The following is a 14,632-nucleotide window of genomic DNA, read 5'->3' on the forward strand; positions in this document are numbered from 1 at the left end:
ATTTCCCCAAACTATCTTCATATCAAAACGCGTCTTTCGCAGTGGAAACATCTTTAATGGTGTATTTCGTGATAAAAGATGACTCTAGTTGGCTGCATCGACTTCATTTCTTCAACAATTTTTTCTGTATCGCTTCTTCAAATTTGTTGAATATTGGTCATATTATTGCGGATAAATTCCCTGGAACTTAACATTGCTGTTTCTTGAAGGTTGTTGACCCCCTTTCTTTGCTTTTTTGCTGTTTTAAGCCACTGGTTGTAATAGGTCTATCGGTTATTGTTGTGGGGTCTGATCTCACGATGGTCGTCTGTTTCAAAAGATATGACGAAGAATCAGGCGGGGCTATGCATTGATAATTATCTGTTGGTTATAGTGAAAATATGCTGGAAGCGCATCGAGCTGTATTGGGGGTGATCTTGTTTAGTAGCAGTGGACTTCCGCTAGAGTCTGAGATCTTCATAGGTTTACAAGTTGTATTATTCATATACTGTCGCCAGTAGATCACAATTCCAATCCATCTTTTTGGTCGATTTCTGAGTCTCTTTTTCTACTGACCACAATCTTGTGTTTCGCATCTATTACGAATAAGCTATTTATGATTTTACAAGTAGTATATCCATCCATATTGGTACATGGTGAATACAATGTGTCTGTTTACCATACTGTAACCATTCAATTTACTCTTGGAGTTACTGGCTCTGACCTTTTTGATGGATTCGAGCAATTGATCTTTAGGACTGGCCCGTGAGATGGATTCAAGTCTTTTATCTACCAGAACTTTAACATCAGGGTCCACAACAGATCTTTCACCGCACCGGTATCTAACCCTCTCCTCGTCATCAATAGACTGTGTTTTCGGATTATATCTTCTTCCTTTATTTCTAATGCATGCATTCGTAAAGTTTCCTGTAGAAATCAGCCTAATAAGAATAATTAAATAAAGGTTACGAAATTAAAGTAAATCATTTTACAATTATCATTAAATATATATAAGGAATAGTATCATTCAAAATAAATCATATATTAATTTTAAAACCAGCGGCTGCCAGGCAGGATACGCCCACATTTTGCAGAAAAGGATAGAGAAAAAGCTAAACAAAAAGCGATTTTTCGTACAATCAAGGGCCATAATTCAGGACGTTACGACCCGATATGCGCGAATATCGACAGGAACCAAGATCTTTGGGTTATAAAGATATATTTCAAGTTTCATCAAAATCGGATCAAAATTGTGACTTCTTGAGAGTCCATATCCTTGATATACCATATATTTACACTATTTGCGTACGAGGGGCGGCCATTTTCACGAAATTCGAAATGAAATGAAATGGGGTTTAACGTCCTACTGTTCTGCTCCTAACCTGGGCTAATGAAGACGGACATACGCCATACAGTGTGCTATGAGGGAAATTTTGCCCGGGCAGCGGCACTATCGCCTACTCTTATATCGAATTCCAACTGCTAAGGGATCTTTTAGGTGCACGCCAATGTGTACACGGGACCTCGGTTTTTCGTCCCAACCGAACGACTAGACAGCTGTCCTTGTCAGGACAGTCTAAAAATCACTAATGGGAAAGATGGTTTGAGGATTATTATTAATACCAGTAGGTTCAAGAGTTTTAAGAGTTCTAATCCAAAATGTTTCTTTATTTAAAAGTGAATGGGTGGTGGCATTATGGAGCTGGTCAAAGGCGGTGACTCGAGCGATGGTCTATATTATGATTAGAGGAGCTGAAATGTCTGGCAATCGGGAAGTCTGGTGAAAAAACATTTTACATATGGTGAAATTGCCAAAATCTGTCTTTTCTCAATTACCAACTTTGGCAAGTCCTTACACCTTTACTATACGTAGCAGAAAGACCAAACTCACACAGTTTATCGATGACCCAGTGCTGTTACCACAATATTAACTTCAGACGATTCTGGCGAACGAGATCTGTATACGAACTGGATATCAAAGCCTGTCTAAATTCCCCATTTTTCGTCACCCAAAGTTTGACGCCCTATAGCTACTTCTTTCATGGGGTGGCTTTAAAAAATTTATGCTCACGTGAACAAGCAACCTCCCAACATTTGATACAAAAAATAAAAATGACCGGAATCGACTTGACAAAAACTAGGTAAAGGAAACAATAACCCATGAAATTAACCTGTAATTTCCCTATTTTGGATATAATTAACCGTAGTAGATTAAAAAAAACTAACAATTTATTTTCCTTTTCATTCATCTGGTGTTTACTACCAGCCCTAAAATACATTAGTATCTGTTTTATAAAAATATCTTGAAAAAAAATACTTTCAAAGGCCTGTAATCGTTCATGCTTGTCCCAGGGCCCCAAGGTCCATGTCGTGGGCCCTGTTCAGGGGGTTTGCCTAGGGCCTCTCTTATTCTAAATCCGGCCCTGAAGGTGCAGCTGACGGTGCCCCAGAGCTGTAGCTACCATACTACCCTGTTCAATGTCACCCACTTCGACGCAATTAGGCCACGTTGCCGTTAATATTTAAGCTTCCACATTTCTGTATTGTAGAAATCAGTGGATGTGTCCCAAAATGAATAGTGGAAACATGCTCTGAAATTAAACATTTTGTAGCCATTTTCGGTAACTTGTTTGAAAATGAAATCTTAAAGAGACAATACAACAAATATGTTAAAGGGACAATACGACAATACCAAATATACAATAAATACAAATACACACTTATATAGAGTACAACAGGGTACAAATAATGGCTATGGATATAATGAAAACGTATTAAAGTCAAAAATTTTATTTCTCTAATTAAATTCGCAAAAAAATGTATCACAAAAGCTTTTTTTAGCACTTTTCAATAAGCTGTATATTTTAAGTATGTTGCATTCCGGTCATTTTTTACACCTATTGATACTATGTGCTTAGCACTTCAAAACCATCCAAAGAAATTCTACTTGCGACCATGAAAGAAAAAGTTACAGTGTATCTTTTTCTGCACTATAAGGACAATGTGAATATGGTACCCTAAAACAAGTCCACACAAAATTAGTATGTACTGATTTTTTTTTTTCAAATTAGTGCTGAGGTAGAAGTTGACCACCCGCTTTATCAGACAGGGTCAAAATTATATATATATGGTTGCTATTCCACCATAGAATGCAGACTGTGCTTAAAAAAGGTGATAAATACACATGTGAAAACCGCAATTTTACCCATAAAATGAATAATTCCTGTACAGTCCTTTAGAGCGACATCAGACTGTAACCACTTCAGCATGTTACCTCTTGCCCCTAGGGGGTGTCATACCATAAGTTTGATCAAAAACTTCCGACCCCCCCATCTTAGCACTTTTTGAGATTTTTGCATGGTCTTCTCGCGGATACACTCTTAATATCTAATCTATGTCCAGATATCCGCTCTTTGAGTTTTTGTTGAGTTTCTCCGACGTATTGTTGGTTGCTTTTGATACAGGTAATCAGATAAATAATATTATATGAATTGCAGTCGAGACGTTTGCGAATTGCGAATTGTTTCTTGGTGCAGTTACTCATAATAGTGCAGAGTACATGTAATACATTTCTTACTGCATGTTTAAAATCCTGTAGGCCCTATCTCTTCGAAAGGTTGGTTTAATCATAGAACTGACGATGAAAACAGTGTTAGTGTCGCTTTTGTTTTTTTTACTTATCTAGTGAAGGACACTTCCGTATCGGATCCTTCAAACCATTGTTTTTATAGGCCTATTCCTGTTGGACCCGGATTCTACACAAGTTTTGCATTGTTTACATAAGACGTTACTGGTTCGGGCAGAATGGTGCCTTTTACTCATTTTAATACATATTTACACTAAATAGGAAATAATGTTTACTTACAAATACTTCAAACGTCTTTATTTATTTTTCTAATACATAAAAAAAAGTTTTAGAATTTAATTTGTCGGAGGAAAAAAGTTAATATTTGGGGCTCATTAAGTCGCATCCATGTCATCCTTATCAGTGATCGTAACCGCCTGGCGAATATTCACTGCTTATCTGTGTGTGTGTTAATAATTGAAAAGTTATTACTAACTATCGACAATCGATGGGATAGTAAAAATAATATGGAAATAACGAAATATATTCTTACCTGTGATCTATTAAACAGATTTGAAAAATTATACTAAAAATTCGTTGAAATATGAAACCTTGCTACAGAAATTAATAGAAAGACGCCCCGTTAACTCTAAACAGGCTGAAGAAATAGGGGAACAATAGACAAAACGTCATGGGTTTTATTATGACGTCGTTTAATTATGACTTCACAATAGTCAGATTTCCTGAAGTGTTCTGATAACCTCTAAAATTTAAGGTGCTGCGGTGGCTCAGTGAGTAAAATGTTAGCTCGCTGACCTGGGGGTTTCGTGTTAGAACCTAGTGTTTGCCTAGAAAGTTCATCTGGATTTTCTGGCGTGGTTCCCCCTTGTGGTGTACGTCGTAGGGCCTGGCAAGGAACAACGACTATTTGTTCGAAGGTCCCGTGTGCACTGGGGGGGGGGGGGGTTGTCCGTTCAAAATTTCCCTCATAGCACACTGCATAGTGTGTGCCCATCTTCATTAGCCCAGTCGGAGCAGAATAGTAGGACGGTCAACCCCATTCACTTAATATGTACAATGTTTTAAAATGATCGCGTATATATGGGCTAATGAAAACCCCTTCATCTCAAGTTTTGACTCCAGGAATTTACGACCCGATATGCGCAAATGTCGACAGCAACCAAGATCTTTGGGTTATAAACATGCATTTCAGGTTTCATCAAAATCGGATCAAAAGGGTCCACAACCTTGATATACCAGATGTTTATACTATTTGCGTAGAAGGGCGGCCATTTTGCCTGGCGGTTTTGGTCCGATTTTCATGAAATTCGAACTCAACCAACAATACGGTGTAACGGTGACATATTCGAAAGTTTTTTTTTTTTTTTAAATCGGATAATAATTGTGACATCTAGAGGGGCCACAAGCTAAAAACGCGATTTTTCATCAGTCAAAGGCCATAATTCAGGAAGTTACGATCCGATATGCTCAAATATCGAAAGTATCCAAGATCTGTAGGTTATAGACATGTATTTCAAGTTTCATCAAAATCGGATCAAAATTGTGAGCTCAAGAGGATCCACAACCTTGATATACCATATTTGTTACACTGTTTGCGTTCGAGGGGCGGCCATTTAGTCCATTAAGGTGTAACGGTGATATATTCAAACGTTTTTTTTTTTTAAATCGGAATAAAATTGTTTCCTCCATAGGGTCCACAAGCTAACAAAACGTGATTTTTCGTACAATCAGGGGCCATAATTCTGGAAGTTACGGTCCGATATGCACGAATATCGAAAGGAACCAAGATCTTTGGGTTATAAACTTACTTCAACAAAATCAGATACAAAATTGTGACCTCTATAGAGTCACAAGCTAAAAACGCGATTTTTCGAACAATCATGGGCCATAATCCATGAAGTTACGGTCCGATACATGCAATATCGAAAGGAACCTAGGTATTAGGGAGATAAACCTATTTCAAGTTTCGTTGAAATCGGATAAAAATTGTGACCTGTAGAGTGTCCACAAATAATTATTACTGCACTTGTCATCGAAACACTGTAAACACGTTCCACATTAAAGCACAATACTGGTCCAAGTATTTTAGGCATTTGTTTTCAAGTATACAAGGTTTATCTGGGTGGTCTTCTGGAGGGGGGGGGGGGGCTTATTATAATTAAAATATGCACATGGGGGTAATTGCCCCTTTCACAGAAAACTTGTTGTAACCGCTCTACAGGTCAGAGGTTAGTTTTGACTGTTCATATAATCATCTATTTTCAGTAAACAACAAACAATAGTTTAATTTTCAATTTTATTAAGTAAAAAAGACCTATAAGCATGAATCAGGACTAGGTTTTATCATTAAACAAAACATAAAATGTAAAATTTAAATACTGGTAGATCATTGGCATGAGACATTATGATGGAACATTATGTTGTCTATTCTAAAACTGATCTAAACTATCCTTGAAAAGGGAATTAGTGGGAAGTATATTTTGGAACTATCTGTACATTTTCATTTCAAAATCATTTTATGTTTCAAATATTTGTTGACATTATAACTGTATTTACAACTGAATTCATTGAAAAATAAAATATATCTTTTAACACTTCGTGGTATCGGCAGTTGAAAAGTCTTTTCATGTAAACCAATGTGTAGGTATTGTCTAATTACTGTCCTACACTGGCTTTTTAAACTAACTGGTATATTAAGACTGGAATCAGATAACAATTCATCTAATTCTAATCTAGGTTTGCCAGATACTTTGATAAAAGAAGAATTAGGTGTTACCTGTAGACCACATTTAATTAATATATTTATTAGCACAGAAGGTAACTTTTTAACGTCTGTCCCAAAACAATACTCTAATAACTCATTCCCTGTATTACTCATTGTGGCACTGGCATAATTTTGAAGCATACAATGTATATCATTTATAGTTCCTGAAGTTAATATGATGTCTATTACAGAGATATTGTCGATTTTAACACAGGGGTTCACACCTTTTAATAATAACACTTCCTTATAACACTGGTTTTTACTTCGGTAAAGTTGTAGTAAATCTGTACTAAATGTATTAGGGTCTATACATGATAAAATACTATCTACTAATGTTAGGTCCTTATTAACAACAGCACACAACAACGGAGTTGAACCACCAGCAAAACCAAAGTTTGAAATCTGCCAATTGGCTTGGTGATTTATGAAGGCGTGCAACAAAGGAAGATGTTCTTTTGAATCTGAATTATCCAGATTATGTGAATTAGGATTATCGATAATTAATAAATGTAGAGCAGTATTCCCATCTTTATTGGTTATATTTGGATTACTTCCCTTGTTTAATAATAATATAGTCGATTCCGGCTGTACTTTGATGACAGATAACATTAGTGGAGAATTTCCCTGATAGTTTTGATGATTTAGTTCGACATTATATTTTAGAAGCTGGGAAAGAAAATAAATATCAGAGGAAATAGCTGCATAATGTAAAGCTGTATTTTGTTTCACATCCAGCAAACACATATCTACACCAACACTCAAACATAAATCAAATAAATTTCGGTCTTCACACTGGATACTATACATTAAAATTGATTTTCCTTCTGAGCACTGTATGTTTTTATTACCTCCCCTTTTTAGATATTGCTCTAAGCCATATCGTCCACCAGCTATCACAGAATAAAACATATCACTTAAAGCACTGTGACCTTTCCTCATTATTCTTCCTTAACTTCAATATTTACAAACTTAAATAGGAATGCATGCAAGCAATGGAGATTCACAACTAACCTTTTCTCATGAGTATTCCTAAGTTTCTTTATTTACCTATTTAAATTGGAATGCATGCAACCCAACAAGAGATTCAAAAATTTTCTAATGTTTCATTTTGATTTCTGCCAATCTTTTTAAGGAATTATAGTCATCACGCAGAATGCATGGTTTCATAAAAGAAATATCAACAGTATAAGAAGACGGTCTTTAAATAATTCCTGCAGGAAAAAATTCAGTTAGATATAGCTATTTTGTTCATTTCATGAATCTGAAAGTCATCCAATACACTCTTCTCCAGTTCAAAATTATACTGAAAATATAGAAAAAGTATAAATGTTCATTCTAGTTTCTAGCTAAAAGTTGTGAATTTGAAAAAAAAAACACCAACACACCCCAACATCCATTATACAGTGGTACAACACTGCATGTTTGAGGTAGTGTGTTAAAAGTATTAGAAATACTTATACTCTGTAAGATGGAAGTATACCCTGCAGATGATACCATTCTGTAAATGCAGATGACAGATAACGAGCAATGTTTGTTGTGCAGAAACTGCCACATATAAAATATAATGAAATTAAAATTTATGTTTAATAAACTTACATTGTACTTTTCGAAACTATTACATTTCAAAGCTACTATGTCACTCAAATCCTGTAATTATATGAATGAGGAAAAACTTGTATTAAATGACAATACTGAATGGAAATTTTTTCATATAAAATGATTTTTTTATGATTTAGGGTTAAAATTATTAAAAACTGAAATCCAATTAACAATGTAGAGTTTTCAAATAATCTATGACTGGTTTCAGTACATTAAGATGATATTCTACATGGTTGCTTCTGTGCATGTCTACCACTTCACTTTTAGCTACATTGTAGTTCCAGAGCCACGATGACTCGGGTAAGTTCTTGGATTTGATCACGGTGTTGGTTGAGAAAGTTCCTTGAGATTTCCCAGCTTGGTTTCTCCTTATAAGTGGTGCAGGATGAAGAGGCTGGGATGGAATGAAAAACTGGAAACACATGTACACACTGGTAGTCAATATTCAAGAAGAGTTGGCAGAAATGTCATTGCTTAGGCAAAAATTCCCTCAAAGATAGTTTCTTTTTCTTTCATAATGCCTAGTTTAAATGTCTTAGAAAACTAATCATACAATTCAGTTATCTTTATTGTACCAGGCCATTCCCCAAGATGTTTTTTTTATACTTGAAAATGCTCAAGTACCCAACAGTTTTCCATTAAAAATGGCAGGGTTGGGTGGTCTAGTGGTTTAACGTATGCACATGAAATCATACGGTATGTCATTGAGTCAAGTTGTGTGGTTTCGGTTGCCTGTCCAACCTCGTGGGTTTTCTTCAGTGTCTCCAGCTTCCTCCCACTGCTAAAGACCCCAACACGCAAGAGAATTATTGAAATAAAATTAAACTGTGTGTTAGTCCCGAAATGACCTGGTTTGTGACAATTTGATGTTAAACCTCATTTCTCTCTCTCTACAATAAAAACAATCGGTTGCCATGCAAGATATGCCCACATTTTGCAAGAGATGGACAGAGAACAAGCTAAAACAAACCTGATTTATCGTACAATCAGGGGCCTTAATCCTTAAATAATGACCTGAAATCGGCGAATATCGAAAGGAACTGAGATCTTTGGGATATAAACATATATTTTAAGTTTCATCAAAATCGAACAAAAAATGTGACCTCTAGAAGTTCCACAGCCTCCGGATTACATACTTTACACTATTTCAGTATTTGCAGCCATTTTGTCGGGCAGTTTCGTTTTGATTTTCTTGAAATTTAAACTCAACCTTCATTGGTCGGCAATGGTGATATATTAAAACAATTTTTAAAATTGGATAAAAATTGTGACCTCTAATGGTTCCACAATCTAAAATCACGATTTTTTTGTACAATCAGAGGCAATAACCAGCGGCTGCCAGGCAGGATACGCCCACATTTTCAAGAGATGGATAGAGAACAAGCTAACAAGAAAGTGATTTTTCCTACAATCAAGGGCCATAATTCAGAAAATTACAATTCGATATGCGCATATATCGAAAGGAACTGAGATCATTGTGTTATAAACTTACATTTCAAGTTTCAACAAAATCGGATAAAAATTGTGACCTCTATAGGGTCCACAACCTTGATATACCATATTTTTACACTATTTGAGAACGAACGGCGGCCATTTTGTCTGTCAATTTTGGGGCGATTTTCACAAAATTCAATCTCAACTGTCCTTAGGGTGGAACGGTAATATAATAATACGTTTTTTTAAATCGGATAAAAATTATGACCTCTAATGGGTCCACAAGCTAAAAACATGATTTTTCGTACAATCAGGGGCCATAATTCAGGGCAAATATTGAAAGGAACCGAGATCTTTGGGTTATAAACTTATATTTCAAGTTTCAACAAAATCGGATAAAAATTGTGACCTCTATAGGGTCCACAACCTTGATATACCATATTTTTACGCTATTTGAGAATGAACGGCGGCCATTTTGTCTGTCAATTTTGGGCCGATTTTCATAAAATTCAAACTCAGTCGTCCTTAGGGTGTAACAGTGATATAATAATACGTTTTTTTAAATCGGATAAAAATTATGACCTCTATAGGGTCCACAAGCTAAAAACGCGATTTTTCGTACAATCAGGGGCCATAATTCAGGAAATTACGGTCCAATATGCGCGAATATCGAAAGGAACCGAGCTCTTTGGGTTATAGACTTACATTTCAAGTTTCAACAAAATCGGATAAAAATTGTGACCTCTATAGGGTCCACAACCTTGATATACCATTTTCTTACGCTATTTGGGAACGAATGGCGGCCATTTTGTCTGTCAATTTTGGGCCGATTTTCACGAAATTTGAACTCAGTCATCCTTAGGGTGTAACGGTGAAATAACAGAACGGTTTTTTAAATCGGATAAAAATTATGACTTCTATAGGGTCCACAAGCTAAAAACGTGATTTTTCGTACAATCAGGGGCCATAATTCAGGAAGTTACGGTCCGATATGCACGAATATCGAAAGGAACCGAGATCTTTGGGTTATAAACTTATATTTCAAGTTTCAACAAAATTGGATAAAAATTGTGATCTCTATAGGGTCCACAAGCTAAAAACGTGATTTTTCGTACAAACAGGGGCCATAATCCATGAAGTTTTGATCCGATACATGTCAATATCGAAAGCAGCCGAGATCTTTTGTGGATAAACCTATATTTCAAGTTTCGTCGAAATCGGATAAGAATTGTGACCTGTAGAGAGTCCACAAACAATTGTGGACGGACGGACGGACAGGGGCGACGGCATAATACGTCCACATGAAAATGTGGGCGTATAAAAAAGGGAGTACAGTCCTATAATCACGAATATTGAAAGGAACAAAGATCTTTGTTACATAAACACATTTTAAGTTTCATCAAAATCGGATCAAAATTGTGACCTCTAGAGGGTCCACAACCTTGATATTACATACCAGGTACTTTAACACTATTAGCGTACATGGAGTGGCCATTTTGTCCAGAAGTTTCTGTCTAATTTTCACGAAATTCAAAATCTATCATCATTATGGTGTAACGGTGATATCTTCAAACGTTTTTATAAATTGGTTAAAAATTGTGACCTCTAAAGGGACCAATAGCTAAAAACGCGGCTTTTGAACAATCGGGGGCCATAATCCTGGACGTTACTGTCCGATCTGCGTGAATATCGAAATGAATGAGATCTTTAGGTTATAAACATACATTTCAAGGTTCATCAAAATTGGATACAAATAGTGACCTCTAGAGTGTCCACAAGCTGAAAATGTGATTTTTTGTACAATCAGGGGCCATAATCCATGAAGTTACTGTCCAATACATGCCAATATCGCAAGAAGCCGAGATAAACCTGTATTTCAAGTTTCGTCAAAATCGAATAAAAATAGTGATCTGTAGAGTGTCCACAAACAAATTTTGGACAGAATGATGGACGGACAGGGGCGACGACAATATATGTCCACATAAAAATGTGGGGGTATAAAAAGTATATATTATGATTTTTGAGATATATCTGGCTTGTTTTGTGCATTTAAATATGCTTTCTATCATCAACGAAACTACTGAAACAGTACCTTAAACTGTTTGCCTGGTTTTAATTTATCAGATAATTTAAATTCAACACCACCCAGTTCATGCTTTAAATGTCTTCCTGAAATAAAAGTGTAAGTCTACACATATAATGTCAATTCTTGCAACATATAAATGGATAATAACAATAACAAGCCAACAATGGGGATGATGTCCTCCGCTTCAATCCCAAAATAAATAGATGATACATATTAATTGCACATTTATTTTTTTGAAAAGTATCGAGCAATCAAACTTATTATCTATACCTAGCCTAATAGACATCTACACCAAGTTTGAACATTCTACCTCAATTAGAAGGAGAGGTATTGTGTTCCAAAGTCTCAACCAATTAGATTGAAATCTCTACTTAGCCTAAGCTGAAAATGCTCATCATCAAATTTAATGACACTATACACAAAGTTTCACCATTCTCACTCAATTAGAATCAAAGTTTTTGAGCTCCAGAAGTCTTGACCAATCAATTTGCTTATCACTCTGCTTACCCTGAGCAGAAAATGCTTATTATCAAACTTAGTCAAGGCAGTGATATACTAGTTATTAAAGCATGAAAATGGTACTACTATATCAGTATAATCAAATTATTAACAAAAATAAGTTTCAAAACTAATAAACACTAGATTTAATTATTTTAATAAGATATTAGCGTTTGCGGAATAATAATAGAAGGTCGGGTACTGTCAGGTTCTGACAGCATGAAAGAACTTGAGTCTCAGCAATGTTGCAACACTGTTGCAAAGATGCAAATTTGATATGAATAAAGATATTAATATGATATATCAATGTAATACACATTGAAACCACACCTTGCTTAGACATGGGTGATCACTAAGATAACTTTAATTTTGGTACAGTTGTTAGTCACTTTTTGCATTTCATGTTCAGAAAAAGGATTAGTGGTTTGCTTTACTGAAAAGAGTTGGCATAAATGAGTCTAATGTTGTATAAATTTTAAATAAAGTGTTGCTTTTAAGTTTATCCTGTAAATTATATATAATTTTGTTATTAGAACAATAGAAATAATGAACCGCTTAGATTTGTATTCCGTTACCGCAGTTCCAAGAAAAGCACTTAATGCAGATGCCCGATTCTTACCTTTCTTATATCTGTGCAATTAGTAATTAGAAAATTTGGAAACACTAACTTATAAAATTTGGCAATCAAAAATGATTGAATCTTTTCGATAGGTATGGTAACGGAATTACAGTGTAAATCGGGGTATATTTTAAACTGTTGTATACAGAATTGACGTAAAGAATATGATATAAATGGTTGTTTATGATGAAATAGATGTACTTCTTTGTTAAAAAACCAAATATTAAATATTTTCTATGTAAAAATAAACTGATGCTGTCCTAAATATTTAAATTGCAAAAATTTTAATCAAAAGTAAGAAAAATAAGTTTTGACTTTGACATAAGTTTCTTTTTACCAAAGCATTTGCGTATAATTAACTCGACCAGATTCATTGACTGGCATCATTTCTGAACTTAAATAACACAAAATTGGTTCATATACATCAATTTTCTTTTTTGGCATAATTTATTTTCTGCCGTGGAATTACATGCCCTATAATGAAACTATAAACCAAGTTTCATCATGCACACTTATCTCTGCTTAACCTAAGATAACGATGCTCATCTTAGGAGAGTATTGTTGCCCAAAAAGTGTGACTGACAGACAGACGGACGGACAGACCCATTTTAATAGTCCCCTGCTTTCTTCGAAAGGCGAGGGACAATAAATATACATATATATTGGCTGGCAAGGCAATGTTATGTACGGTACCATAAACTCACTAAAAGACTTGGCATATTGAATGTACTTAATTGAACAAGTGAATGTCCGGTACACGTTTGTACCACGTCACATGACTTTCCGTTTGGAAAAAAAAAGGCACATGACATCGAGATAAAGTCTCTTGCACACCCACATAGCATGCTGAAATGAATATTATAATTATGTGTTAGTTATTCTCATAATGACCAAAGTATTAGTATGGTGATGTTAAAGTCTAAACCGCATTCTATTCCAGCCCCTTGTTCATTTTGATCATATTTCTATTAGGGTATTATTATATATATGAATTAGGTCTAATTTATTTATATTATAATTTTAATATTCATACAGGCGCTGTCCTCCTCAATGCCACATTTGACGTTTTAGTACAATAAAAGTGGATGAAATGGCATGAGTTTGACAATGTCCACTTCGCATATTTTCCGACTTCCGTCACAGTCGCAGTGCTGTCATTCCGAGTGTCCCTCAACAGTGATATTCCAGAAGCAAAATTACAACAGAAATATTGGCTACCTAATGTTGAATAATATACGTTGTTTCCATTCAATGTATTCATTTTAAACGTAATAAAAAGTTTAAGTAGTTCGACAAAAATAAAAGTCCTTTTCCACACCTCTGGATTTCCGTTGTAAAGGGAGTTAATAAAGGATAATTTGTCTGTATGGAAACTAAGTGGGGTCGCAGATATAAGGCGGTTTTATTGACTAGCCAAATCTGCGACATCACCTCGGTGGAAGCGGACGTAAAATACAACTAACAACAACTAGCCAAATCGTTTGGAATTTAGTAGAGACCAATGTGACAGTATAGTCCAATTCAAAGCTCTTCGGGGTTTGTTAAATGCACCGATTAGCTGTAAACAATTCTTGTGCGCGACATAGTTGCCCCCCCCCCCCCCCAAAAAAAAAAAAACCCCACGCGATTACCCGATCAAATCGACAAATAGGCCTAGCACCCCGAGATTAGCCTAATCGCTTCGGAAATCGGTGTTGATAAATTCGCTGATTATAGGGTAATTAATTAATATGAATTAGATGGACGTTTTAAAGATCAAAATTTGATTAAATGCAAATCACCTTGTTTAATCAGTGGTCGATAAAAATGTCTAGAAAGAGTTTACTGTTTTTAGACCTATTATTGGCCTAAACTCGTGAAATTGTGAAATTATAAAATTTCGCAAAATTTCAAAAATTTCATAGACCTACAATTTGTTACCTTCTGCCTTTTCTATGAAAATCTCCTACCCTATCCCAATAAACAGGCAGGAAGTGGTGGGCAATCAAACAAAAATGTGTTATTGTTTGGTTTTTTTTCGTTATAAATAGGATGGTGTAGACAGTTAGTCTGCACGTACATTTCTGA

The 14,632-nt window shown here is 35.3% G+C and overlaps 1 protein-coding gene across 2 annotated transcripts; it reads right to left on the minus strand.

Moving 5' to 3' along the window:
• Positions 1-5,847: 5,847 nt before the first annotated feature.
• LOC126818014 (uncharacterized) lies at positions 5,848-13,924 on the minus strand. 2 transcript variants are annotated; one of them, XM_050545188.2, is made up of 4 exons: positions 13,784-13,924; positions 11,455-11,531; positions 7,926-7,976; positions 5,848-7,632 (listed from the first exon to the last, which is right to left on the minus strand). In XM_050545188.2, exon 4 carries the CDS (start codon positions 7,266-7,268, stop codon positions 6,066-6,068), a length of 1,203 nt encoding a protein of 400 aa, XP_050401145.1. In that variant the 5' UTR covers positions 7,269-7,632; positions 7,926-7,976; positions 11,455-11,531; positions 13,784-13,924; the 3' UTR covers positions 5,848-6,065. The 2 variants fall into 2 exon arrangements, with proteins under 2 accessions (XP_050401145.1, XP_050401146.1); XM_050545189.2 differs by lacking the exon at positions 13,784-13,924 and adding an exon at positions 13,599-13,724.
• Positions 13,925-14,632: the final 708 nt, after the last annotated feature.

Source organism: Patella vulgata, chromosome 4, assembly GCF_932274485.2.
Source record: "Patella vulgata chromosome 4, xgPatVulg1.2, whole genome shotgun sequence".
In the NCBI taxonomy this organism is placed as follows: Eukaryota; Metazoa; Mollusca; class Gastropoda; family Patellidae; genus Patella; species Patella vulgata.